At 44.4% G+C, this 24,493-nt stretch overlaps 3 protein-coding genes across 5 annotated transcripts in view; all 3 read right to left on the bottom strand.

The window, feature by feature from the left end:
• GLT1D1 (glycosyltransferase 1 domain containing 1) overlaps positions 1-24,493 on the bottom strand; it is a 189,963-nt gene that overhangs the window by 128,995 nt on the left and 36,475 nt on the right. For all 3 annotated transcript variants that reach the window (XM_077293272.1, XM_077293273.1, XM_077293275.1), the window contains exon 3: positions 23,829-23,934. In XM_077293272.1, the coding sequence (XP_077149387.1) occupies positions 23,829-23,934 (106 nt within the window). The remainder of the gene's footprint in view (positions 1-23,828; positions 23,935-24,493) is intronic.
• On the bottom strand, positions 4,385-6,304 carry LOC143812101 (uncharacterized). Its single transcript, XM_077293276.1, has 2 exons — positions 5,105-6,304; positions 4,385-5,072 (listed from the first exon to the last, which is right to left on the bottom strand). The coding sequence occupies exon 1, from the start codon at positions 6,275-6,277 to the stop codon at positions 5,207-5,209; it is 1,071 nt and encodes a 356-aa protein (XP_077149391.1). The 5' UTR covers positions 6,278-6,304; the 3' UTR covers positions 4,385-5,072; positions 5,105-5,206.
• Positions 16,970-19,811, bottom strand: LOC143812049 (uncharacterized). Its single transcript, XM_077293271.1, has 2 exons — positions 19,775-19,811; positions 16,970-19,561 (listed from the first exon to the last, which is right to left on the bottom strand). Exons 1-2 carry the CDS (start codon positions 19,776-19,778, stop codon positions 17,352-17,354), a joined length of 2,214 nt encoding a protein of 737 aa, XP_077149386.1. The 5' UTR covers positions 19,779-19,811; the 3' UTR covers positions 16,970-17,351.

The following is a 24,493-nucleotide window of genomic DNA, read 5'->3' as shown; positions in this document are numbered from 1 at the left end:
TAAGAGGAAACTTTGTGCAGCAGGCTTTCATGATAAAATAGCTGCTGGGAAACCACTGCTAAGGACAAGCAACAAGCAGAAGAGACTTGTTTGGGCTAAATAACACAAGGAATGGACATTAGACCAGTGGAAATCTGTGCTTTGGTCTGATTAGTCCAAATTTGAGATCTTTGGTTCCAACCACCTTGCCTTTGTGTGACACAGAAAAGGTGAACGGATGAACTCTACATGCCTGGTTCCCACCGTGAAGCATGGAGGAGGTGGTGTGATGGTGTGGGGGTGCTTTGCTGGTGACACTGTTGGGGGATTTATTCAAAATTGAAGGCATACTGAACCAGCATGGCTACCACAGCATCTCGCAGCGGCATGCTAGTCCATGCGGTTTGTCCTGTTGAAAACTAAACTAAACGCAATGACCCCAAACACACCTCCAGGCTGTGTAAGGGCTATTTGACCAAGAAGGAGAGTGAAGGGGTGCTATGCCAGATGACCTGGCCTCTACAGTCACCAGACCAGAACCCAATCAAGATGGTTTGGGGTGAGCTGGACCGCAGAGTGAAGGCAAAAGGGCCAACAAGTGCTAAGCGTCTCTGAGAACTCCTTCAAGATTGTTGGAACCCCATTTATAAGGCAAGAAATCCCACTTATTAAGCCTGACAGGGCACACCTGTGAAGAGAAAACCATTCCCGGTGTATACCTCTTGAAGCTCATCAAGAGAATGCCAAGATTGTGCAAAGCAGTCATCAAGACATATTTTCAGTTGTTTTACACTTTTTTGTTAAGTATATAATTCCACATGTGTTAATTCATAGTTTTGATGCCTCCAGTGTGAATGTACAATTTTCATAGTCATGAAAAAATCTTTAAATGAGAAGGTGTGTACAAACTTTTGCTCTGTACTGTATGTTGTTGATCTCTTTAATTCAAGTAGATCAGGGGGGGTTGGTTGTCGAGACCTCCACCAGTCGCTCAAAATCAGATCCTGGCTGGCAATTACAGCCAAGTATGTTTCACTCTGAAATACTGCGGAGTTTCAGGGAAACATGTTTGAAAAGCCAGCCGGTGACTTTAGGGAGACTAGTCTAATGTGGTCCTCGGTTGGCTTCTAGACAGGTCTATCTGATGTTAGTATACAGAGAGAGACTGGCCAATCAACTGGAGTGGGGCAGAGAGAGACGGGCTTCTCTTTGCCCCACTCCAGTTGAATAACAGCTCTTGCCTTATGTATGTACTCCCATGTTTATTTTTCAAACAATATTTTCAGAGTAAAACGCAATTGCCTATGCTGTGGCTAAACAATCATAGCTTAAAAGAGGTTGTACAGGGAAAACATTGTCACCTATCCAGAGGATACGAGATAACTTGATGATTGGTGGGTAAGGGTATGTGTCCACGTTCAGGAAATGCTGCGTTTTTGACGCAGCGCTGAGCCGCAGCGTCAAAAACGCAGCGTCCAGATGTTATAGCATAGTGGAGGGGATTTCATGAAATCCTGTCTCCACTGTGCATTAAAAAACGCATGCGTTTTTCCCACGAAAACGCACATGCGGTGCGTTTTTTAAAAACGCAGCATGTTGCTACAATGAGCAAAACACGCAGGAACACCGCAGGTGACCTGCCAGTGACCTCAGGTGCATTTTTGGTCAGGATTTTACTTGCATAAAATCCTGACCAAAGCCTGAAGCAAAACTGAACGTGGACACATACCCTAAATGAGCACAGGTACCAGCACTGACTGGCAAAAAGAGGAACAAAACAAAGCAGCAGGTCAGACGCCAGACCGCCACTCCATTCAGTCTCTATGGGGCTGCTGAAAAAAAAAAAAAAAAAAAGAATGCAGCTCTCCGCAGTCCTACAGGGAATAAATGGAGTAGTTGTCGAGCGGGCGCACTGCAGCTCCATTCTAGCAGGCATATAAGATAAGATGCCTGATCTGCCAGTCAGTGTGGGTCCCAGCAGTCAGACCCCCACTGATCCATTAGTCATCACTTATTATGGGGATAGCTGATAAAAAGGTTGTCCGGTGCCTGCAAAGCCTTTTTTAAAGAGAATACTGCTACATACGGCCACATAGGATGCAAGAAATAGGGCTTAAAGCTAGTTATCAATGGGAAAAAAGATGGAAGTGCAATATCTGGAATGTAGCGATCTTAAAGGAGTTCTCCGAGAATAGAAAAAACTAAATAACTAAAAGGAAGTGTCATAAATAAATTCCTAAATACATTTCATTAGCAAATCACAATTGTTTTAACTAGGTAAAGTAATCACTAAAGAGGTAAAATGGCGACTGTCCTATTACATTGACATAGACCGGTCCTAGAATGGTAGGACAGGAGCCTGGGAGCATGTGCTGGAGGGAGCGCTGCCCTCCTTCATATGTAGGAAGATGCGCTCCACTAATACTGCAGATACCAGAGATGCCGACGTTAGTAAGAGCCGCTCACACTTTGTGTGCCATCTTTCTGAATAACAATACAAGTATCTCCAGGTCACAGCGGTGGAGAATCCTACTGCACATGCTCACAGGCTACTGTCGTACCATTCTAGGACAGGTCTCTGTCAGTAAGCCAATACTTCTATAGTGATTACCTCTACACAAACATTTGTGATTTGCTAATTAAACATATTTATCACTTTATTTAGACAGACATTCCCTTTACTTATGTTTCTTTTCTATTCCTGGACAACCACTTTAAAAGTAGGAAGGAAGAAAGAGCACGTTAGGCTAGTTTCACATTTGCGTTTAAATCCGCAGCGTTTAAAACGCATCCGCAAGTGGTGGAAAAAACGCATATAAAAACGTACAAACGCAGCATTTTTTAGACGCATGCGGTTAAAAAACGCCGCGTTTGTACGCGTTTTTCCTGCGTTTGCGTTTTTGGTGCGCATGATGTGAAATTTCACAAGAGATAAATCTAGACAACCAGACACCGCCAATGGGACTACAGAGGGCGTGTATTATGGGATCTCTATATATAGACCCCTGAACAGCTGAAATGTTCAGATTTTGCTCCTGTATGCTGTGTCATAATGGATCTTCGCATGGAGAGCTTTAATTTCAACCTGGATTTAAGCATCAAGCTGTTTCTTGCCTGTGTGTTTGCTTGGGAGCAAGACAGAAATCGCTAAAGATGGAGGAGACAACGTAGGCGTTTTTGGAGACACCCCATTATCGAACTACGTGAGAGCCGTTTAGCCTATCACACGCTGTATGCCAAGCTAAATGCCAACCCGGAGAAATTCTATGAATATACAAGGATGTCGCAAGACTCGTTCCGGGATTTGCTTGCTCGTGTCCAAGGAGCCATACGGAGACAGGACACCCAGCTCCGTAGAGCGATTCCACGGGAGGAACATCTGCTGGATACATTAAGGTACGTTCCAAATCAAAACCAATGGCAGTCCAAATTTTGTGTTTTCTGACATGTATGTTTTTGGTATTTTCCTTTCTTTCTTTAGCGTAATCACACCATAAATAGAATAGATTGTAATTTTTGGGGGGTTTGTTTTTCTTACAGATTTCTGGCAACCGGAGAGAGTTTATCATCCCTCCACTTCCAATACCGGCTTGGAATATCCGCCCTGTCCGGAATAGTTGCGGACACCTGCCGGGCTTTGTGGAATGTTCCGGGATGAGTTTATACCCCTACCCACCTTAGACATGTGGCTTGAAATTGCGGAAAAATTCTGGAGTGTGTGTGATTTCCCCAACTGTTTAGGAGCGGTGGATGGAAAGCACATCCGCATTATCAAACCTGCCAGAACAGGATCGGAGTATTTCAACTACAAAAAATATTTTTCTGTTGTGCTCATGGCAATAGCCGATGCGAACTGTCGCTTCATCGCCGTGGAAATTGGAGCTTTTGGCCGTGGCAACGATTCCCAGACTTTCAAGAACTCGGATATGGGCCGCCGTGTGTATGGCAAAAATTTCAATTTTCCACCGCCACAACCTCTTCCCAACACTCAAGGACCACCGATGCCATTTGTTATGGTTGGGGATGAGGCCTTGCAGATGTGTGAAAACCTACTGAAGCCATATTCCAGTCGGGACTTGAACCACACTAGAAGGATCTTTAACTACAGACTGACCAGGGCCCGAAGAACAGTAGAGTGTACCTTTGGCATTCTGGTCTCTAAATGGCGCACTCTTGCATCAGCCATTAATCTAAAAGTGGAGACAGTTGACGAGGTGGTCAAAGCCTGTGTGGTTCTACACAATTATATAATGGCTAAGGAGCAACCCAACATTGAACTGGAAGAACCAGTTGCACACCCACTGCCTGATTTCCAGCATCACCCGCTGCGGTCAACTGCAGCAGTTGGTCACATGCGGGACCAATTTGCTGCCTTTTTTGATTCAGATATTCGACGTGTGTCATGGCAGGACAATGTTGTGTAAATGTCCTGTTGTAATTCGATCTGTACCAGTAATTTTCTGCAATGATAATAATATTTCTCATTAATAAACTTTATTTTTGGTTGTGTTGACCGTGTCTCCTATGTATTTCCTCTACAAACCAAGGCTGTCCTAAAACTAGCAGTATTTGGTCTGTATTTAATATCAGTATTTGTAATCCAAAACCAGGAGTGGGTGATAGAGGCAGAGGTGCTAGTTATTATGTTAATATCAGAATTTACTTCTAATTATTCCACTCTTTGTTTTGGCTTAGAAATACTGATATAAAACACTGGCCACATACTGCTAGTGTTATGGCAGCCATGATGCTTTGTTTAAGCTTGTTGACGTCATTGCGTCCTGATTCTGTTCTGCTGTATCCATTGGACACAGACTGAAGAGACAATGACTGTCACACTAAAGAGATCTATCTATACTCATCAAGTCAGGTGTCAGAAATAATTAATTCATGAAGCACATATAACAGCCTCATGAATTCACTATTTCTGACACCTGTGCAGGTGAGCATAGATATGTAGTGTGTGACCACCATCGTCCCTTCAATTTGAGTGTAATAGATTATGTACAAAGAAGAGAAAATGGAGGTTATACAAGGCAGTTCTATACTCACCAGGTCACGTGTCCCAACTAATGAGTTTTTTGACACCTGACCTGTTCAGTAGAGGTCTGCACTGTATTTCCACCATTTTCTCTTCAAACTGCCACACTAGTCACAGATGTATTATCTCCATAATCTCTTCTTTCTGCTTAGTCTAATATTTTTGGGCCCACCTCATATCTGTATACTAAAGAAACACAAAGCTGCAGTCTTTTTTTTTTTTTTTTTTTTTTTTTTTTTTATAACTACTGGAGATATGATGTGGCCCAAAAGAAAGTGTGTGGCGAAGTTTCTTAGTTGGCGCACGGTGTGTGTTGCCAGCGGCGATAGAGTGATGTAAACGTGGAGTGTGAAGCACTGAGGCCTGGCTAACCGTGGACGACGCAGAGGTGGCAGGAGAAGGGGCAATGAAACTACTGGGGTCTGGTAGTTCGGGGATGGGGCTTGACACATGAGAGGCTTCAGACGCACTGGAAGGGTGAGACAAACCTGACATTACAGACACATTGGGAGGTGAAGGGGGAGGAATGCTAAGAGTCCTCTGTTTTTTTTTGTGTGTGTTTTTTTTTTTGGTTTGCCTGGTTGTGGGAGGTCTTGGTGGGCTCATATGGCGTGGCGTGGTGGTGGGTGACCTTTCAGGGTCCGGCTGCACTGTGTCAGAGTCCATTGTGCTCGTAGATCGTGCAGCCATACCAGAGTCCATAGTGCTCGTAGAGCGTGCAGCCATGCCAGAGTCCATAGTGCTCGTAGAGCGTGCAGCCATGCCAGAGTCCATAGTGCTCGTAGAGCGTGCAGCCATGCCAGAGTCCATAGTGCTCGTAGAGCGTGCAGCCATGCCAGAGTCCATAGTGCTCGTAGAGCGTGCAGCCATGCCAGAGTCCATAGCGCTCGTAGAGCGGAAGGCCATGCCAGAGTCCATAGCGCTTGTAGAGCGGAAGGCCATGCCAGGGTCCTGCTGCATCGTGGTGGTGGCGGTACGGAAGGCCATGCCAGGGTCCTGCTGTATCGTGGTGTCAGTAGAGGTCCAAGCAGGAGCAGCGGTTGTCATGGTGGTGGCGGTGGGATGTCCAACTGCACTCGGCATGGTGGTGGTGCTGTAGTGGTGTCCGGCTGTGGAAGGAATTGAGGTGGCCGTGCAGTGGTATGTAGCAGAGGTCGGCATTGAGGTCAATAGTGACAGTGAAGGCATAGGTGGATATGCCGACACTTGTCTGCTGGAAATACCGACTCTGCTGCATAGCCTGCACGTAAGCAGCATTGCAGGCCTGTATGACACTCAGCTGGAGATCAGGAGTAAGGTGTTCCGACATGGCCTGCTCAATTTGGTTAAAAAAAATGATGTGCTGGCCTCTGGAGGTCGGCTTTCACTTGGTCAAGGCATTTGCTGACCTCCTGGATACGTGCATTCAAGAGGCTATGTGAAACATCCATTCGGTCACCCAAAGCCTTGATTGCTTCGTGTAAAACCGAGCTCAAGTGCAAAAACTCGGGCATGAGTGACCTGTCCGAAGCCCTCTGCCGCTGCCGGGAGGAGCCCAAAAAAAAAAAAGGGGCAGTGGAAGAGGACTGCGAAAGGGGAAGACCTGATGGACCACTTGCTGCTGGATGGCTGGGACGAGTCCGTGGCTGTCGGATGAAGGACTGCTCCAGAACCTGGGCCAACAGTAGTGCTGTATGTGCTGTGAAAAAAGGAAAAAGAAAATTAATACCAAATATTAACCAGACGCAAAATCCTGTGGAATATAAAAATACAGATTATGGCAATACAATACAACCTTATGCACGTGTTACTTATGTTCTCTGGGCAAGAACCTGTCTTAAAAATGCCAGAACTCGATGGTATTTGTATCTTCTGATCCTTGCTCCTGAACCACTGGGAACACGGCTCTCTTGACGCAGGTCCTTGTTGAAGCGGTCCTTCATCGAACGCCAACGTGTTTTGACTTTGGCCACTGTTAAAAAAAAAAAAATTGTGGTCAGAAAAAGGACTTTTGGCCGTGCTCAAACAACTGTGTGTGATGACAAACTCCTGAGAGTTTCTTTCATCACACACAGTCGAGTGAGTACGGCCAAGGTCTCTGCTGCTTCACACTGCAGTGTAATACTTAACAAATGCATTCCGGACCCGTGTCGGGGCATTGTCCCAGCCATCCCACATCTCTTTGGCCACCTCATTCCATAAGCGCCGGATCGTGACATTGTTTGAGTGCAGTGGATCTCGGGTGTCCCACAACGGGACTCGCTCCTGGACCAGCGAGATGAGGAGGTCATTCTCAATAAGATCATCCTCCCGTTGTGAAACCTAAAAATTAAATAAAGTCATTAAAGTTTGCTCAATTAACATAAGGAAAAGAAAGAAAAAAGATGCTGAGAAATGGCACGAATAGGAAAGTCAACATACAAAAGGATTCCAGAAGAAAAAAGTTAAGAAATAGGAATGGAAAGAAAAGAAGATTCAAGAATATTAGACTGAGGATACAGTAAACAGTCAGCCTTGTATACGTACCCGCTGCCGTCTTTCCACCCGACCTTGAGTCCGCTGCTCCTGCCCAGTTTGTGCCGCAGTTGAAGAAGAGCTCTAAAAAAATGAAAAATTCAAATTGTCACATGTGTAGATGTGACAGTGAATACTTTCCAATCTGACGAGGCAAGTGCTCACCTCACTGACATGCTCGACTTCTGACTGCCCAGGACGAAACTCCTCATCAGAAGAAGCAGAAGACATTCTGATGCATGTAGAAAGAAAGAAATGGCAGAAATTAAGACATGTAGAGAAAGAAAATAGAAAATTAAGGCATTGGCTAGGATATACTCACATTGTTCAGAGGCTTGTTTGCTCCAAGGTGCTGTGGTCTGTCTGCTCTGCTTGGCTGTCTGCTGAGAAGTGACCTGCAACTGTCCACTCCCTCCCTTTATCACCTTGTATGTGGGGGGTGGCTTATCAGTGTCTAGACATGTTTTTCTCTTGTGGAACGCATGCGTTCATGAACGCAACCAAACGCATGTGCTTGTAAACGCATGCGTTCATATAGACAGCAATGTGTTTTTTTGTCGCAATCCTTGCGCAATCGACCGCATGCGTTTCCAGGCGGCAAATTGACGCCTATAAAAACTACTACATGTTGCATTTCCGCGCCAAGCCGCAAACGACAAAACGACGCATGCATCGTCAAACGCGGCAAAACGCGAAAAAGCAAAAACGCATGCGTCCCTAATGTTAAATATAGGAATACAAAACGCATGCGGATATATGCGGTACAAACGCTGCGGACACAACCGCAAATGTGAAACTAGACTAAGATGTTTTCTACTAAGGACTCAGACATCAGTGATTATTCTCGTAAAAACAATTTTTCATCAGTATTTCAAATTGCATGTTAATCGGTGTTTGTTTTACAATCAGATTCATCTTTTTTTTTGCATATGGGAAGTTTTCTTAAAGAGGTTGTCCATTACTTTATCATTGATAACCTATCCTGCGTTGTCTGAATTGGAAGAAAACCCAAATTTAGTCATGCATACAGTAAGTCTGATGAGGCAGGTTGTGTTGTGATTTTGGATTCCAGTTTGCACTGTAAATTAGTAGATGACATCTTGGATACAGAAATAATATATCTTAGGTTGACTAATAATTCAATGAATGCTTGGAAAATTGAGTCGATATCAATAGTAGAAGACGGAATAGCTTTGAGAGTTCTGAATGAATTAATAATTGACTGCAGAAAATCCGATAATCCTGATCTTCAAATCCCAAAACTGATACCAATGTGTTGCCACTCCAACCAATCATCTTAGCCATTGGTTCTCACAATGACAAACTCAGTGCTTGGACTGATGAACATCTGCTGCCTTTGTTCTGCAGGATTCCAAGATATTTGAAGAATAGTCAGTTCTACAACCATTCATATAGTGACAGTTTGTTGTTCGTAGTCGTAACCATGGAAAGCCAAGCTACTGCAATGCCCTGCACATGGGGTAAACAACATAGGTTATGAAAAGAACCATTATGACAAGTGTCACGTCAACCTGGCCAGACCCTCTCTGTCCTGCCTGTGAAAGCTCTGCTTCTTTGCTTTTAGGAAACGCTGTGCTGAATAGGAGTTTGTTGTTGCTATTGGAGATTAGTCTTCCTGTGCTGTGTGCTAAAGCCAAGTAGTTGAAGTTTGGAGTTCTGGTGTTCTGTAGTTTGCGGTTATACTTATGTGTTTATGTCCTTGACCCTTTTCCCATTTAGTTTATTCCTCCTTGTCCCTATCCTCCTCTCTTTTGTTGGTTTGTGTGCTTTTATATGATAAATGTTTTCTGTTATCCGTTTTGTCTTTGTGTCTGGTTTACCTTTCATTTCTGTCCCATGCCTCATGAGGTGGTCAAAGGGACAGATAAGGTTTTTACAGGAGCATAGTGAGGTCAGAAAATCAGGCCTCTCTACCTTTAACAGTACCCCCAGGACAGGGATAGTTAGGGTCACCACCATCATAATGAGTGACTTTAATATCCCTACTGACATCCGCCAGCCAGCAGCCTCCAAGCTCCTGTCCCTTACCTCATCCTTTGGACTTACTCAGTGGTCCTCCACAGCCACCCACAGATGGACATACGCTAGACCTCATCTTCACCCGACTCTGTTCCTTATCTAATCTCACAACCTCTCCCTTCCCCCTATCTGACCACCATCTACTCACCTTCTCATCCTGGTCTTCCTCACCTGCCCCCCATGTCTAGCCACTACCACATCCTCGCAGAAACCTTGCACACCTAGACATTCACAGACTCTCAGACTCTCTCCTACCCCTGTGCTCCATATCTTCACTCCACGACACGGACAGCTCCACCGCTTTCTATAACTCCATCCTCACATCAGCCACACTCAGTCGCCCCTCTCATGCATGGCAAAGTGCGACAAATCAATAGGAAACCCTGGCATAACCACCTCACCAAGAAACTCCAACAAGCATCCAGGGTCGCGGAGCGGCGTTGTAAAAAACACGCCTGCCAGACGACTTCACTGCTTTTAAACAAGCTACACTTGCCTTAAAACTAGCCCTCACTTCTGCTAAACAGACCTATTTCACTAACCTTGTATCTTCACTATCCTACAACCCAAAACAACTGTTCAGCATATTTAACTCTCTCCTCCGCCCACCACTGCCACCTCCCCTCATCTCTTCTGAGGAGTTTGCCACCTACTTCAAAAACAAGATCGACCAAACAAAGCAAACCTTTACTGTCCCACCTCCCCAACCACTCCATATAACAGACCTCTGCCCTTCCCTAATAACCTCCCTCTCCAACATCACTGAAGGAGAACTTACTCGCCTCCTTTCCAAATCACACCTCACCACCTGTGCCCTTGACCCCATCCCTTCCAACCTGCTCCCCAACTTCACTAACATGCTCATTCCAGCCTTAACCCATCTCTTCAACCTATCGCTATTTTCTGGTACCTTCCCCTCTGCCTTCAAACATGCCACCATCACACCCATCCTTAAAAAAAAGGTAATATTGACCCAACTGCTATGTCCAGCTATCGCCCCATATCACTGCTCCCGTTTGCTTCCAAACTCCATGAGCAGCATGTCCATGGTCAGCTTTCCTCCCACCTCTCATCTAACGCTCTCCTTGACAACCTCCAATCTGGCTTCCGCCCCCACCACTCCACCGAAACTGCTCTGACCAAAATTACTAACAACTTACTCACAGCCAAAGCTAACAGACCGTTCTCCATCCTTCTTCTCGCCCTGTCCTCTGCTTTCGACACAGTCGACCACTGCATACTGCTACAGATTCTTTCTTCCCTCGGCATCAAAGGCCTTGACCTGTCCTGGGTTGCCTCATACCTTTCTGACAGCACATTTAGCATTTCCCACTCTCACACTACCTCCTTATCCCGCCCTCTCTCTGATGGAGTCCCTCAAGGCTCTGTCCTAGGGCCCCTACTTTTTTCCATCTATACCCTTGGCCTAGGACAACTAAAAGTCCCATGGCTTCCAGTACCACCTATATGCGGACGACATTCAGATCTACCTCTCTGGCTCAGATGTCGCCTCTGCGGTCCGGAATCCCGGAGAGTCTGTCAGACATATCCTCCTTCTTCAACTCTCGCTTCCTAAAACTCAATGTAGACAAAACCAAACTCATCATCTTTCCCCCCATCTCGCGTATCCCCCCTAGCTGATCTATCTATTATGGTAAACAGCATCACGCTCTCTCCCGTACCTGAAATCTGCTGCCTCGGGGTAACTCTCGACTCTGCCCTGTCCTTCAAACCACACGTCCAAACTCTTGCCACCTCCTGTCGCCTCCATCTCAAAAATATTGCCAGAATCCGTCCCCTCCTCAGCCCACAATCTACTAAAACTCTTGTACATGCCCTCATCATCTCCTGCCTCGATTATTGCAATACCCTCCTCTGTGGCCTCCCCGCTAACTCCCTTGCACCACTCCAGTCTGTCCTCAACCCAGCTGCTCGGCTAATCCATCTCTATCCTCGCTACTCCCCTGCTTCTCCCCTCTGCAAATCCCTCCACTGGCTCCCAATTCCCCAACGAATCCAGTTCAAACAACTAACACTGATCTACAAAGCCATCCACAACCTGTCCCTTCCCTATATCTCTGAACTAATCTCCCACTATCTTCCCTCACGTAATCTTCGATCCTCCCAAGACCTCCTACTCTCCTCCACACTTTTTCGTTCCTCACACAACCGCCTCCAAGATTTCTCCCGAATATCCCCCATCCTCTGGAATTCTATGCCTCAACACGTCCGATTATCCACCACCCTCGGATCCTTAAGACGGAACCTGAAAAACCATCCCTTCAGGAAAGCCTACAGTCTGCAATAACCATTCTGCCGCCTCACCAACCACCCGAGCTGCCGTGTCACCACCGCCAGAGCTGCCGCTTCACCAACCACCCGAGCTGCCGCCTCACCATCATTAGAGCTGCAGCACCCCGACTTCCTGTCTCTTCCCCATTATCCCGAAGAATGTAAGTCTGCAAGGACAGGGTCCTCTCCCTCCCGTACCAGGCTGTCATAGTAAATTTATTTACTGTTAACGATATCTATAACCCTGTATGTAACCCCTTTTCTCATGTACAGCATCATGGAATTAATGGTGCTATAGAAATAAATAATAATAATAATAATAATAATAATAATAGGATAAGATCTTGGAGATGGGAATACCCCTGTAAGTGCACCTTCCAATCTTCTTGTTTTTGCACTGCCTCTATCGCTCCTCGTCTTTGATTGGTAGCTCTGGCTTCATAGAGCCAGAGAATGGCGAAGATAGATGGAAAACAAAAAAGTGGGAAGGTGCACTTAATTGATTGAAAAACGGGTGTACCAAACGCCTCAATTTGGCTTGAATAATCAATCTGTGCTGACAGAGTCCTTTAAATATCCGATTAAGGGTGGTGATTTGGAAAAGTTTGTTACTTAGTGTGGGAAAGTGGATATTTAGAGGGAACCTGTGACCTCCCCAGAAACACCATTTACTAGCAAATATAGTGGTAATCCTCAAATACTATAGTGTTTAAATCATGCCTGACTACAATACAGGAGCACCGACTGCAGGAAGTTCGACTCTTTGCCATGCCCTTCCAGTAACTGCTCAGGGGCAGTGCAGGGAGCAGTTACAGTCACCACTCAATATTTTCTCGTTAACGGTCATGTAATTGATAGCTACTGTACTTTATTTTACTTGCAAGTTAATAAAGATGAATCCATATATGATTGTGGTTGCTGTGAATTGAAATATTTTACCCGTCATTCCAGCATGACTACAAACAGCAAGAATGTTAAAGAGAAAGAGAGAAGGTACAAGAGAGAGAGCGAGAGAAATTTTCAAGTTCCAAAGTTTGGGTCCCCATTGGTTTCTATGGGGTTTGGTAACAGTTATGGTACCCGAACTGAACTTTGGACTAAGGTTCAGACGAACTCGCACTTCCACTGGTATGCTCATCCCTAATCTTCAGTTGTAATGATCTCTGTTTGCTGACATAAGACATAGCTGTATAAATTCAGTCCACATTTTATATTTCATTGGTGCTGTGCATTGAGGTCTTTAATTGGGTCACATGTTTACATACAAACATAAAATTATTATGCTTTTTTTTTTTTTACAAAACCGCATAAGTTTTGTGTCACATTTATAAAAGGAGCTATGTGTCTACTTTCAGAAAACATAAGGGTAAATGATTAGAATACTTACACAGGACTTGGTATTTTAGAATTCAGCTTTTACGTACATCTGTTAAAAGTGGGAAAATTGTCCACAGCCAACCTGGCAGTGAAGGGGTTAAACGAACTTCTGGCCTATTTTTCTCACTACAGACATGGAGAGGGGCGCCCCCATGACGTTACATTAGTTTCAATTCCTCATTCAACTGAGTGGAGTACAAGCTCCTAGTAGACCACCGCCAGGTTCCACTATCACTTTCATGTTCTCATCAGAACTACCTCTTTATTACGATCTGCACTCACTCTACAGATTGATGTTACGTTTTATTGCTTCCAAAGTTTGTATCTTTCAAAAGTGAAAAGGGTTGGCCACCTCTAGGAACTTTTTTGTTGTTGCTTAAATACATATATTTGGACCTAAAAAAAACAGTATTCATATTTGCAATTCAGTTTCATTAAAAATTTGCACAGTTTGGCCTTTATGGACTGTTAAGTTTCCTGGTACACTCACATATAGTTTGTGGTCATAAATCAGCTTAGAGGAGCTCAGGAAAAGACAGATATTTGTTACAAATTCTTCCAATGGATCATCATAATGAGCTCATGACAGAGTCTAAGCTAAAGATGTTGTTCACTACTTTTTCCATTGATGACCTATACTTAGGTCCGGTGGAACTGCTCAATTGAGGAGCTTCTCAGTCTTCCGATAGTGGTTGCTGTATAGTACTACACATCTGCTTCCTATTAAAATCAATTAGGGGTGGATGTTAAGTACCCAACCATGGCCACTATCAGAAGATTGAGCAGAAGAAAGCTGGTCAGCAGGGGTGCCGGGTGTCTGACTCCATCAGATCAGATATTGATGACCTATCCTAGTAGTGGACATTCTCATTAACTTATTTTCAAGGCAACATTAGCCAATGCAATACAAGTGCTACAGAAGGAAAGCTGCCAATTTTTGAAACTTTATTACAAAAATTATTTTTAAAATCAATAATACATGTACTGAAGCATAAGAAAAAAAAATTGTGCCAAAAGGTGGACAACCCCTTTAATTCTATCAAAGCAATTGTCCCTCTATCGATTCGGAGATTGCAGAGTGCTGCATCCCCTTCCTAACCACTGGTTTTGCAAACTCTCCATTGCTTTAGTGCCGCAGATCCCTTTATCGTGGGTTGCCGGGAATGCGGATGACGAGGAAAAATATTGTGAAGAGGATACAGCCCACATGCCGGTCCAAGACCCCTTCAAACTGAAGATCAGTGGTCCCAGGATGTTGGCCTGGCTATATTCTGTGACTGGGTGTATTACTCATGATTGCTGTGGACTATAACCAAGTTTTTCTTATTGTGTAAAAGTGTCAACGTAATTCAGTTCAATGTTTCTGGGGGGTTTTTCATGAAGGCCAGCAATTTGTATCCTAGGAAACTTGTATAAGTTAAAGGGGCTGTCCAGGCTTGGCATTAATGTGTGCAGTCACTCTGTGTGACTTCAGCCTCTTGAATTGGGACATTGACGAGCAGTTGGGCACATGACTGCATGTACGGTATGTGATTTGCACTCTTGCGATCATGAACTGACTAGAATCCTCTGGCTTCTCTCAATAGAAGTGAATTAAGAGAAGCCGGACGAGCCTAGTTGGTTCATGGCCACAAGCATGCAAATCGCATACATGCAGCCAAGTGACCACCTACTTAGCCCAACAATGACAGGAATGGTAGCAGGGTACACACCGTACGCTGTCACACAGCAGTCTGTAGATTTTTGTCCCAAGGCCGTACAACCCCTTTGTTTAGATCACATATGTCAATGAGACCGGAGCAGTGGTTGAATGGGCAGAAGTGAGTATATACAGTGGGGCAAAAAAGTATTTAGTCAGTCAGCAATAGTGCAAGTTCCACCACTTAACAAGATGAGAGGCGTCTGTAATTTACATCATAGGTAGACCTCAACTATGGGAGACAAACTGAGAAATAAAAATCCAGAAAATCACATTGTCTTTTTTTATCATTTTATTTGCATATTATGGTGGAAAATAAGTATTTTGTCAGAAACAAAATTTCATCTCAATACTTTGTAATACATCCTTTGTTGGCAATGACAGAGGTCAAACGTTTTCTGTAAGTCTTCACAAGGTTGCCACACACTGTTGTTGGTATGTTGGCCCATTCCTCCATGTAGATCTTTTTTGCCCCACTGTATATTTTTTAAGATATAAGTATAATGGCCGCCATATGGTGCTCCATACAGTATAAAGGTAGGACCCTTTATACTGTATGGAGCACCATATGGTGGCCATTATACTGTACAGAGCATTTTTTGTGACCATTATACTGTATGGAGCACTATGTGGGGCCATTATAATGTATGGAGCACTATGTGGGGCCATTATACTGTATGAAAAAATTCACCAAAAGGACTTCTAGTATACAAAATAATATATCATCTTTATTAATATTACTTTTTAGAAGGTATTTAGAATTGAGAGTCCTCAGTGGTTGATACCTTTTAATGGCTAACTGAAAAGAAGGTAACAAACTGCAAGCTTTCAAGACTACTCCGGTCTCTTCATCAGGCACAGACTAAAAGAAATTCTGAATAATCACATATTTCTGCACAACACAGCACAGAAAAATGCCATAGATAAGACAGATTACATGAAGCAGAATTATCATTATGAGAGTGATAAACAGTTATGTCCATAAATATTGGAACAGTTCATAGATAAGGAGTGAATGTTTTATTGTCCTCTGATTGGGGTCTGGTTCTGTTATGATGACCCCACATGGTCTGAGGAGCAAATTCCTTAGTTGATGTAAAAAGACATAAATCCATGCGACACATTCATTCCTGCACTGAGAGTGTCAAAGGTCATCAACTTAAATAAAAGTTGACACAAACAAAAAAAGAAATCCACCATCACCCTTTAAAATAGAAACCAGGGATGTGACTGATCCTATGTGGTTGCTATGCTTATTCCTACCTAGCTGCGGAAGTTGGCAGCCTAAACCCTGTGCACTGCCTCCCCCACTCGTCGATGGCTGACCCTTCTACCCCTATCTCACCCTATAGGGGTTAAGGGAAAAGGGAAGAACAGATTTGTATATAAGTAATGATATAACTCCTACTCATTCGTTCAGCGACTAACATAAGTTCCTAAGTTTCGAAACAGATAGTAATATTGCACTAGATAACCAATAAAGTTCATATATGCTTGGAATACCTTACAACAGAAAGAATGGGAGGGGGCAGCATAGCCCTAAAAATGCCCTGCCTGACAGCAGGGATTGGCGCCCTATATGTAGACATGCGCAAAATGGCGCACCAGCTCCCAGCAGCTATCCCTTGTGTCCCTAGTGAAAATAGACCTTATAAAAATGCTTACTATCAGATGTCAACAAAGAGAGGGGGCAGAAGGAAAGGGGGATAAGTTGCAATCACTAATGTATCCTGTTTGGCAATATTTAATGGTAACAGATAGAAGATATAAATAACCCATAACAACTCTTTTTTATTCCCAGAATGTTTGTATATTGGTTGAGCCCCTACAGTGCCAAATATAACAGGGGTTCTGGGAAAAAGAATAAAGAATACAATCTTCTTTTCAATAGCATAAAGAAAAAAACACTCAGAACACTCGACGCGTTTCACCTATTCAGGTACATCAGGAGGAGTGAATATATATAACAAGAGTGGCACTAGTAGCAAAAAAAAGTACTTAGCTCAAGAATGTCTTGCTGCTAGTTGACCAATACCAGTGATACCGGTTTTTACGTACCGGTAATAGGATTTTACAGAGTCCACGACAGCACCCACAACGAGAGAGGGGATCCGCCCACCTTCCGGACAGGAACCTACAGGTTAAAAAGGGGCGGTCCCCCTCGCCCTCCAGTTTGTGTTCCAGAGTACAAGGGATACCGCCAATGAATCAGTACATGAAAACATTATCTTAAACACTACTAAATGCCACCACCTCTATAGAGTGATCTCTAAAGCACACCCTCAAACAGAGTGCAGGAATAAGTAACTAATTACAGGGGGGGAATGTATGGGTGCTGTCGTGGACTCTGTAAAATCCTATTACCGGTACGTAAAAACCGGTTTTCCTATCGCCACGACAGCACCCACAACGAGAGACTTTCAAAGACTATTAACTGGGAGGGACTACAGCACTAAGCACTGAACGGCCAAATTGTAAGCTAGCGTTAGCTGATAGATCAAGGCGATAGTGTTTATAAAAGGTTGAAGGTGATGACCACGTTGCCGCCTTACATATCATTTCAATAGGGACATCTGCCTTCTCCGCCCAGGATGTAGCCATGGCCCGAGTGGAGTGCGCCCTGATGCCTTCTGGTGGTGTTACTCCCTTGGCTGAATAGGCAAGCCATATAGCTTCTCTAATCCATCTGGCGATAGAGCTCTTCGTGACACCAGAACCCTTTTTCTGATTCTGGAAAGAAATAAACAGAGCCCTACTCTGTCTCCAGCTTTGTGTCCTATCCAGATATTCTAATATTGCCCTCTTAACATCTAGGGAATGATATTTCCTCTCCTCTTCTGAAGCTGGATTTTCATAGAAAGATGGTAAATAAATCTCCTGAGTTCTATGAAATTTAGTTGCTACCTTCGGCAAGTATGCAGGATCAGGCTTTAAGACAATCTTATCCTGGAGAATCATTAGGTAAGGAGGATCTACAGATAGAGCATGTATATCACTGACTCTCCTGGCTGATGTTAATGCTAAGAGTAGTGCTGTTTTCAAAGTTAGGTTCTTTATTGAAATAGAGTCTAGAGGCTCGAAGGGAGGTTCGGTCAATGCGTCAAGCACTAAATTTAGATCCCAAGGGGGAATTCTTACAATATGGATTGGGTTAGAACGCTGACATGCCCTAATAAATCTAGCAACCCATCTATTACCAGCTATATCACTGTTATATAGAGCTCCCAAGGCTGAAACATGAACTCTTAGAGTGTTCACTGCTAAACCTAATTCCCAGCCCTTCTGGAGAAACTCTAAAATAGCTGAAATTGGAGCCTTATCTCCTAACGGTTGCTGATGAAACATAAGAAATTTTTTCCATATCTTTGTATAGATTTTTGTAGTGACCTCCTTCCTGCTTTTTAATAAGGTAGCTATTAAGGCACTAGAGAACCCCCTCTCCCTTAGAAGCTCCCTCTCAAGTTCCAAGCCGTTAAGTGAAGAGTCTCCAAATTTGGATGACGAAATGGACCCTGAGAAAGGAGTTCCGGAACCACTGGCAACACCCAGGGATCGGTCACCGACATTGTTTTTAGGAGAGAAAACCAAGGCCTCCTGGGCCAGAAGGGAGCAATTAAAATTACTCTGGCTCCTTCCTCCCGGATCTTCCTGAGAACTATCGGAAGTAGACACATAGGGGGAAAGGCATACGCCAGCTGGAAGTCCCAACGGACGCGAAGGGAATCCAGTATGAATGGTTGGTCTGCCATCTGTAGTGATGCAAACCTCCTGATTTTTCTGTTCTCTCTGGTAGCAAATAGATCTATTGTTGGTAGACCCCACAGATTGACTATGTGACCGAATATGTGTTGGTCTAAGGCCCATTCTCCCTGACGAAGGGAATGGCGACTGAGGTAGTCCGCCTGTATATTGAACTCTCCTCTTATATGAACTGCCGACAGGGATCGTAGATGATTCTCGGCCAGACTCAATATCTGAGCTGTAGTAATCATCAGGGATCGTGATCTTGTCCCTCCCTGATGATTGATGTAGGACACCACAGTCATATTGTCTGTCTGTATTTGTACATGCGAGTTCCTCAGGGATGGTAGGAAGCAAAGAAGAGCTTGCCTGACTGCAGTAAGCTCTCTTAGGTTTGAGGATCTCTGGGATTCTTGAGTCGACCACCGTCCTTGGGTCAGACTGTCTCCCGTATGGGCTCCCCAACCGAATGGACTGGCATCCGTCGTAACTACGTTGTCCGGAGTGATCTTCCAGAGAACTCCTTCTGACAAATGCGCCAGGTTGAGCCACCATGTCAGATCGTGAAGAGTGGCGGTTGATAGACTGAACTTTTTGCTTAGCGCACCGTGAAGATCTCTTTCTGCTTGAAGAACTTCGTATTGGAGCATCCGGGTATGAGCTTGAGCCCATCTTACTGCTGATATACATGCCGTCAAAGATCCCAGCAGAGACATTGCGTCTCTTAAACTTAAGTTTGGAGCTTTCTTTACGGCCGTGACCCTTTGGATGATCTTCAGCTTCTTGTCTTCTGGTAGGAAGGATGTCTGATTTTCCGAGTTTAGAAGAACTCCTAGGAACACCTGATGTCTTGTGGGTTCCAGTTTTGATTTTTCCCAGTTGACTATCCATCCGAGTGCCTGCAGGGACGATATTATGGCATTTACCCTAGACGTACACTGAGCAATTGAATTTCCAACTATTAAAAAATCGTCTAAATAGGGCACCACAAGGGTTTCTTTTTCCCTAATATGGGCCATTACTTCAGAAACCATCTTAGTAAAAATTCTAGGGGCCATGGACAGGCCAAAGGGCATTGCTAAATATTGGAAGTGTTTAAGCTGATGGTTTACCCATACTGCCATCCTGAGAAATTGCTGGTGATTTCTGTGAACTGGAAGATGGTAGTACGCATCTTTTAGGTCCAAAACCGCCATGTAGCACCTAGGAAACAAAAGCTTAGCTGTAGATTTGATGGATTCCATCTTAAAGGCGCGGTATTGAAGATATTCGTTTAATTTACGCAAATTTATGATAGTCCTAAAGGACCCATCAGGTTTAGAGATTAGGAACAGGGGAGAATAAAAACCCGTCTTTTCCTGATGCTTTGGTACTTCTTCAATAACCCGCTTTGCGAGCAATTGTTGAATCTCTAACTCCAAGGCCTGTTGTTGGGCCTGAGTATCCAGTGATGTAATAATAAAATGATTTGGGGGAGTTCTCAAAAATTCTAATTTTAATCCTGACTCGACTACCCCCATTATCCAGGCACTAGATGTTATCTTTCTCCATTCCGCTGTGAAGAACTTTAGTCTTCCTCCTACTGGTAGACTTGTTCTATCTGTAATTACGTCTACGTCTCGAAAAGGATGGAGGATTTTTATAGTATCCACCTTTTTTCTTGTGGTCCGACGTCTCCCAGTCCCGATTATATCCCTGTTGGTCTGACTGGAATTTCCTGAAGGGTATGCGTCTCCTGAAGGCATTCCTAAAAGTGGGATTAAATATTTTAGGAAATCCCTTTTTCCTGTCTTCTGCCTTTGCAAGGATGTCATCCAGCACTGGGCCGAATAGGTACTCACCCCTACATGGAATGGAGCATAATTTGGCTTTTGCCTGAGCATCACCTTTCCAGGTCTTTAGCCAAAGGGCCCGTCGAGCTGCATTTGAGAGCCCCGCCGATCTTGCAGCCAATTTTAGAGAGTCAATCGATGCGTCTGCTAGATAAGCTGCTCCTTCTCTGACCTGAGACAGGGAGCTTAACAATTTATCTCTGGGTACTTTAGCCTTAAGCTGTTCTTCCATCTGAGTAACCCAGACCATAACCGATCTTGCCATACAGGTGCCTGCTATCGCAGGCTTAAAGGCTCCAGATGATGCTTCCCACACCTTTTTAAGAAGCATGTCCGCCTTCCTGTCTGAAGGATCTTTAAGGAGACCCACATCCTCCAATGGTAGTGACGCTGTTTTTGAGGTAGAGGCAACTGCCGCATCTACTTTTGGGATTTTCAACCACTGGGATAAGGTGTCATCCTCAAAGGGGTACCTTCTTTTTGCGGCCGAAGGTAAAAACCCCTTATCTAGTTTGTCCCATTCCCGTCTGACCAGATCCTTGACAGTATCAACCACTGGGAAAGCTTTGCGACTTTTCTGGCTCAGACCAGCGAACATAATTTCCTGGGTTGTTTTCGGCTCCTTACTGTCTGCCATACCCATAGTTGTACGGACAGCTTTAATCAAAGTCTCCATATTTTCGATAGAAAAGCAAGGCCTTCCTTCCTCATCTGAGGAGGATGGCAATGGACTCTCTGAGCATTCGCCCTCTTGTAACGAAGGGGTGGAGTCAGACTCTATTTCTCCACTGTCTTTTTCACGTCGTCTAGATTTAAGGGATGATTTAATTTCTTCCCTAATAACTTCTCTCAAATCTGATACGCGGAGGGGGGCCTCTTCCTCTAGCGTCTGGCATATACACTTCTGACATAACTTCTTTACATAAGCGTCAGGTAGTGGCTCTGTGCATAATGCGCACTGTTTATGTTTTGTCTTTGAGACCTTTTTGCCCTATAACAAAACATAATATAGAAGACAGCAGTATCAGCAAATGGTTTCAGATATTAACTCACCACGGCTGAAGAACTTTAGAGTACCGGTCTCTGAGGGGGTGAGGTGTGACGTGACGTGCCAGGGTCCTGCTGCCCGCGTGTCACTTCTCCACCATGAGATCTGCTGCTGCTCCTTTCTCCTGATTGTCGGTGTTCGGCGTCTCCTGTGGAAGACATGTTGCCGCACACACTCACCAAGCGCTGCTTCTTTTTAAAAGTCCCGCGCTCCTCCTCCCGGCCTCCTCCGGAAGTCCTCAAATCACTTCCGGGTTATAAGCGCCGACCTGCTCCCGCAGCGTCGCGCGCGTGTGGACGATCCAGGGCGGCGTGCCTTCCCCCAGAAACGCCACGGTCCGGCCCTGCCGTCCCTGCCAGACGAGGGGGGAAGCTGAAAACAGGACTTCCCCCGACGCTGCTTCCGGGCCCCCGACTCTGCCGTTCCCTTCGGACACCGCACAGAGGCTTGGCGGACCCGGGTAAGCGATAACCTGTAGGCTCCCGCCGTCCGGACAGGAACCCAAACTGGAGGGCGAGGGGGACCGCCCCTTTTTAACCTGTAGGTTCCTGTCCGGAAGGTGGGCGGATCCCCTCTCTCGTTGTGGGTGCTGTCGTGGCGATAGGAAAACTTATGTGCACGAGGAACGATCCCTCCTGATGGTGTGCAATTGCAGAGTGTTTTTTTCTTTATGCTAATGCTTTATGCTTATTTCTATGCCAAGCTGATGTTCTTAATGATACCATTTTGTTGCAGATACGTTCTTTTGATCGCCCGATATTGCATTTTAATGCAATGTTGCGGCGACCAAAATAACATAATTCTGGCGCTACGCCATTTAATGATCAGGTTAATCTTTTTTTTATTGATAGATCGGGTGATTCTGAAAGCGGCGATGCCAAATATGTGTATGTTTGATTTTATTTTGAATGGGGCGAAAGGGGAACTTTTTTTTTTTTTTTTTACTTTTGGCATGCTTCAAGAAGCTAGAAGCTGCCACAACCTGATCGGCTCTGCCACATACAGGCGATGATCAGATTGCCTCTCTATAGCAGAATTACTCCCTTGCTATGAGCGCCGTACACTGGGTAGCGCTCACAGCGATCCGGCACTGACAACCATGGAGGTCTCCAGGAGACCTCAGCTTGTCATGCCATCATACATGTGACCCGCAATCACTTAATGAGGGTCACCGTTGGGCGGGTTTCCAGCGCGATTGCCGGAAGTGCTTGCTAAATGCTGATGTCAGAGTTTGACAGTGGCATTTAACTGGTTAATAGCCGTGGGTGGATCGCGCTTCCACCCGCGGCTATTGCGGGCATATGTCAGCTGTTCAAAACAGCTGACAAGTCCCAGGAAAGATATGGGCTCACCGCCAGAGGAAGTCAGACATCAGTGTACTATTGCGCCCGATGTTGGAAAGGGGTTAATTTATTATACTGTATGGAGGACTATGTGGGGCCATTATATTGTATGGAGGACTATGTGGGGCCATTATACTGTATGGAGCAGTGTTGGAGAATCATACTGTGATGGGGGTACCATTCTTTGTTGGGGATATTGAGGTAGGAGTACAATAGGTTCATCATACAGTGCATTTGGAGGGTACTGTGGAGGAACTTTTGTTGGCATCTTAGTTTATTATCTGTATTTATTCCAGGTTTTTCATACTTTATTACATATTTAAATATGCTTTTTACTGCTCTTACAGAACATTATTTTAAAATTTTATTCTAAGGTCCATTAATTAAAATGTACTGTGTTTGTGGGACAACCCCTTTAAGATTGTTTCAAAAAGAAAAAGTTCATTGTTATATTTGATAAGGAAAAACTTCTTCAATTGTTAAAATTGTTTTTAATAAATAACAAGGTTGGCCCGTAACTTTGCCCCTCTGTATCCCTGGTTTAGATGGTGAGCTAAGCATGCTATGACAGATGATACAGACTGGTGGAGCAGAAGAAATGCCACATTGCACGTTCACATACTACTGGCTTTGGCCTCAGATGCGGCTCACGTTTGAAGACTTTTGTACAATCAGGGTACTTGTAATAATGAATTGTAAAAAAAAAAAAAAAAATAGATAATAACGTCCTGGAACAGCAAAAGGAGAAGTAGATTTCTGTACTGTGCAGGAATATGTGACATGGTGAGGAAGAGGAAGCTCGGTCACGCTCTGAGACTTATTCCATCAGTCATAGAGAATTAACCCATCACTGCCTACAGCCTAAGGAAGCGTCGTGTGATTCTGGGAAACATTCGGGATGTGTAGAAATAAGAGTGGGCAACCTGAAACCCTGTCCCCATACCTGGCCTCGCCAAGCACCGCTCCCATCACCCTGCATTTCTCTGCATTCTTCACATCTTCGTTTACGTCCGTCCCACCAAAGATGACCCCAAAGGGTATTCTGTTAGCTGAAATTAAGATGGAAATTAACAACTATGGTTGGGATTGAGAAATATGAAAAAGTACTCTAAAAGTCATCAAAACAACAAGTATTCAAAAAAATTACTGAAGAGTAGTCATAGCCCACATGCAGAACTCCCACGCACAATGCCCCACTCTTGTTCTATTAGCGGCCTTTTCTCCACATGTTGGGTGCTGCCCGCCTGGCATCATCTGACACCTTCCTATCCGCACCCTGGTCCTTCCCTGTGCCACACTAAATGTAACTACCAGCGACCACATAAGCAAACACACAATCCCATAATACACTGCCATATTTACTGTACTTGCATTGGAAGGTTTAGCATTAAAAGGTTTATTTATTTTCATTTATTTATTTTTTCACTCTGTTACAAAAATCTACGTTCTCCAGAATACGGATTTTATTTTTGTGATACGCTCTGAGCAAATTTTGCAATATGGGAGTCAACCATCATTTTGCAGAACTGTGGAGGGCCGGCAAAAGCTTATTAAAAAAAAATAAAAGCTAATATTTCCCTTACCAACCAGACACCTATAAGTAAAATT

The sequence above is a fragment of the Ranitomeya variabilis genome, chromosome 1 (genome assembly GCF_051348905.1).
Source record: "Ranitomeya variabilis isolate aRanVar5 chromosome 1, aRanVar5.hap1, whole genome shotgun sequence".
NCBI classification, from domain to species: domain Eukaryota; kingdom Metazoa; phylum Chordata; class Amphibia; order Anura; family Dendrobatidae; genus Ranitomeya; species Ranitomeya variabilis.
The sequence above is the reverse complement of the archived record's forward strand: the minus strand, read 5'-3'. Positions and strand labels throughout refer to the sequence as shown.

Bases quoted from the DNA above. Each gene is read 5' to 3' on its own strand.
- LOC143812101 (XM_077293276.1), bottom strand. From the start codon at position 6,277: ATGCTGCTTACGTGCAGGCTATGCAGCAGAGTCGGTATTTCCAGCAGA.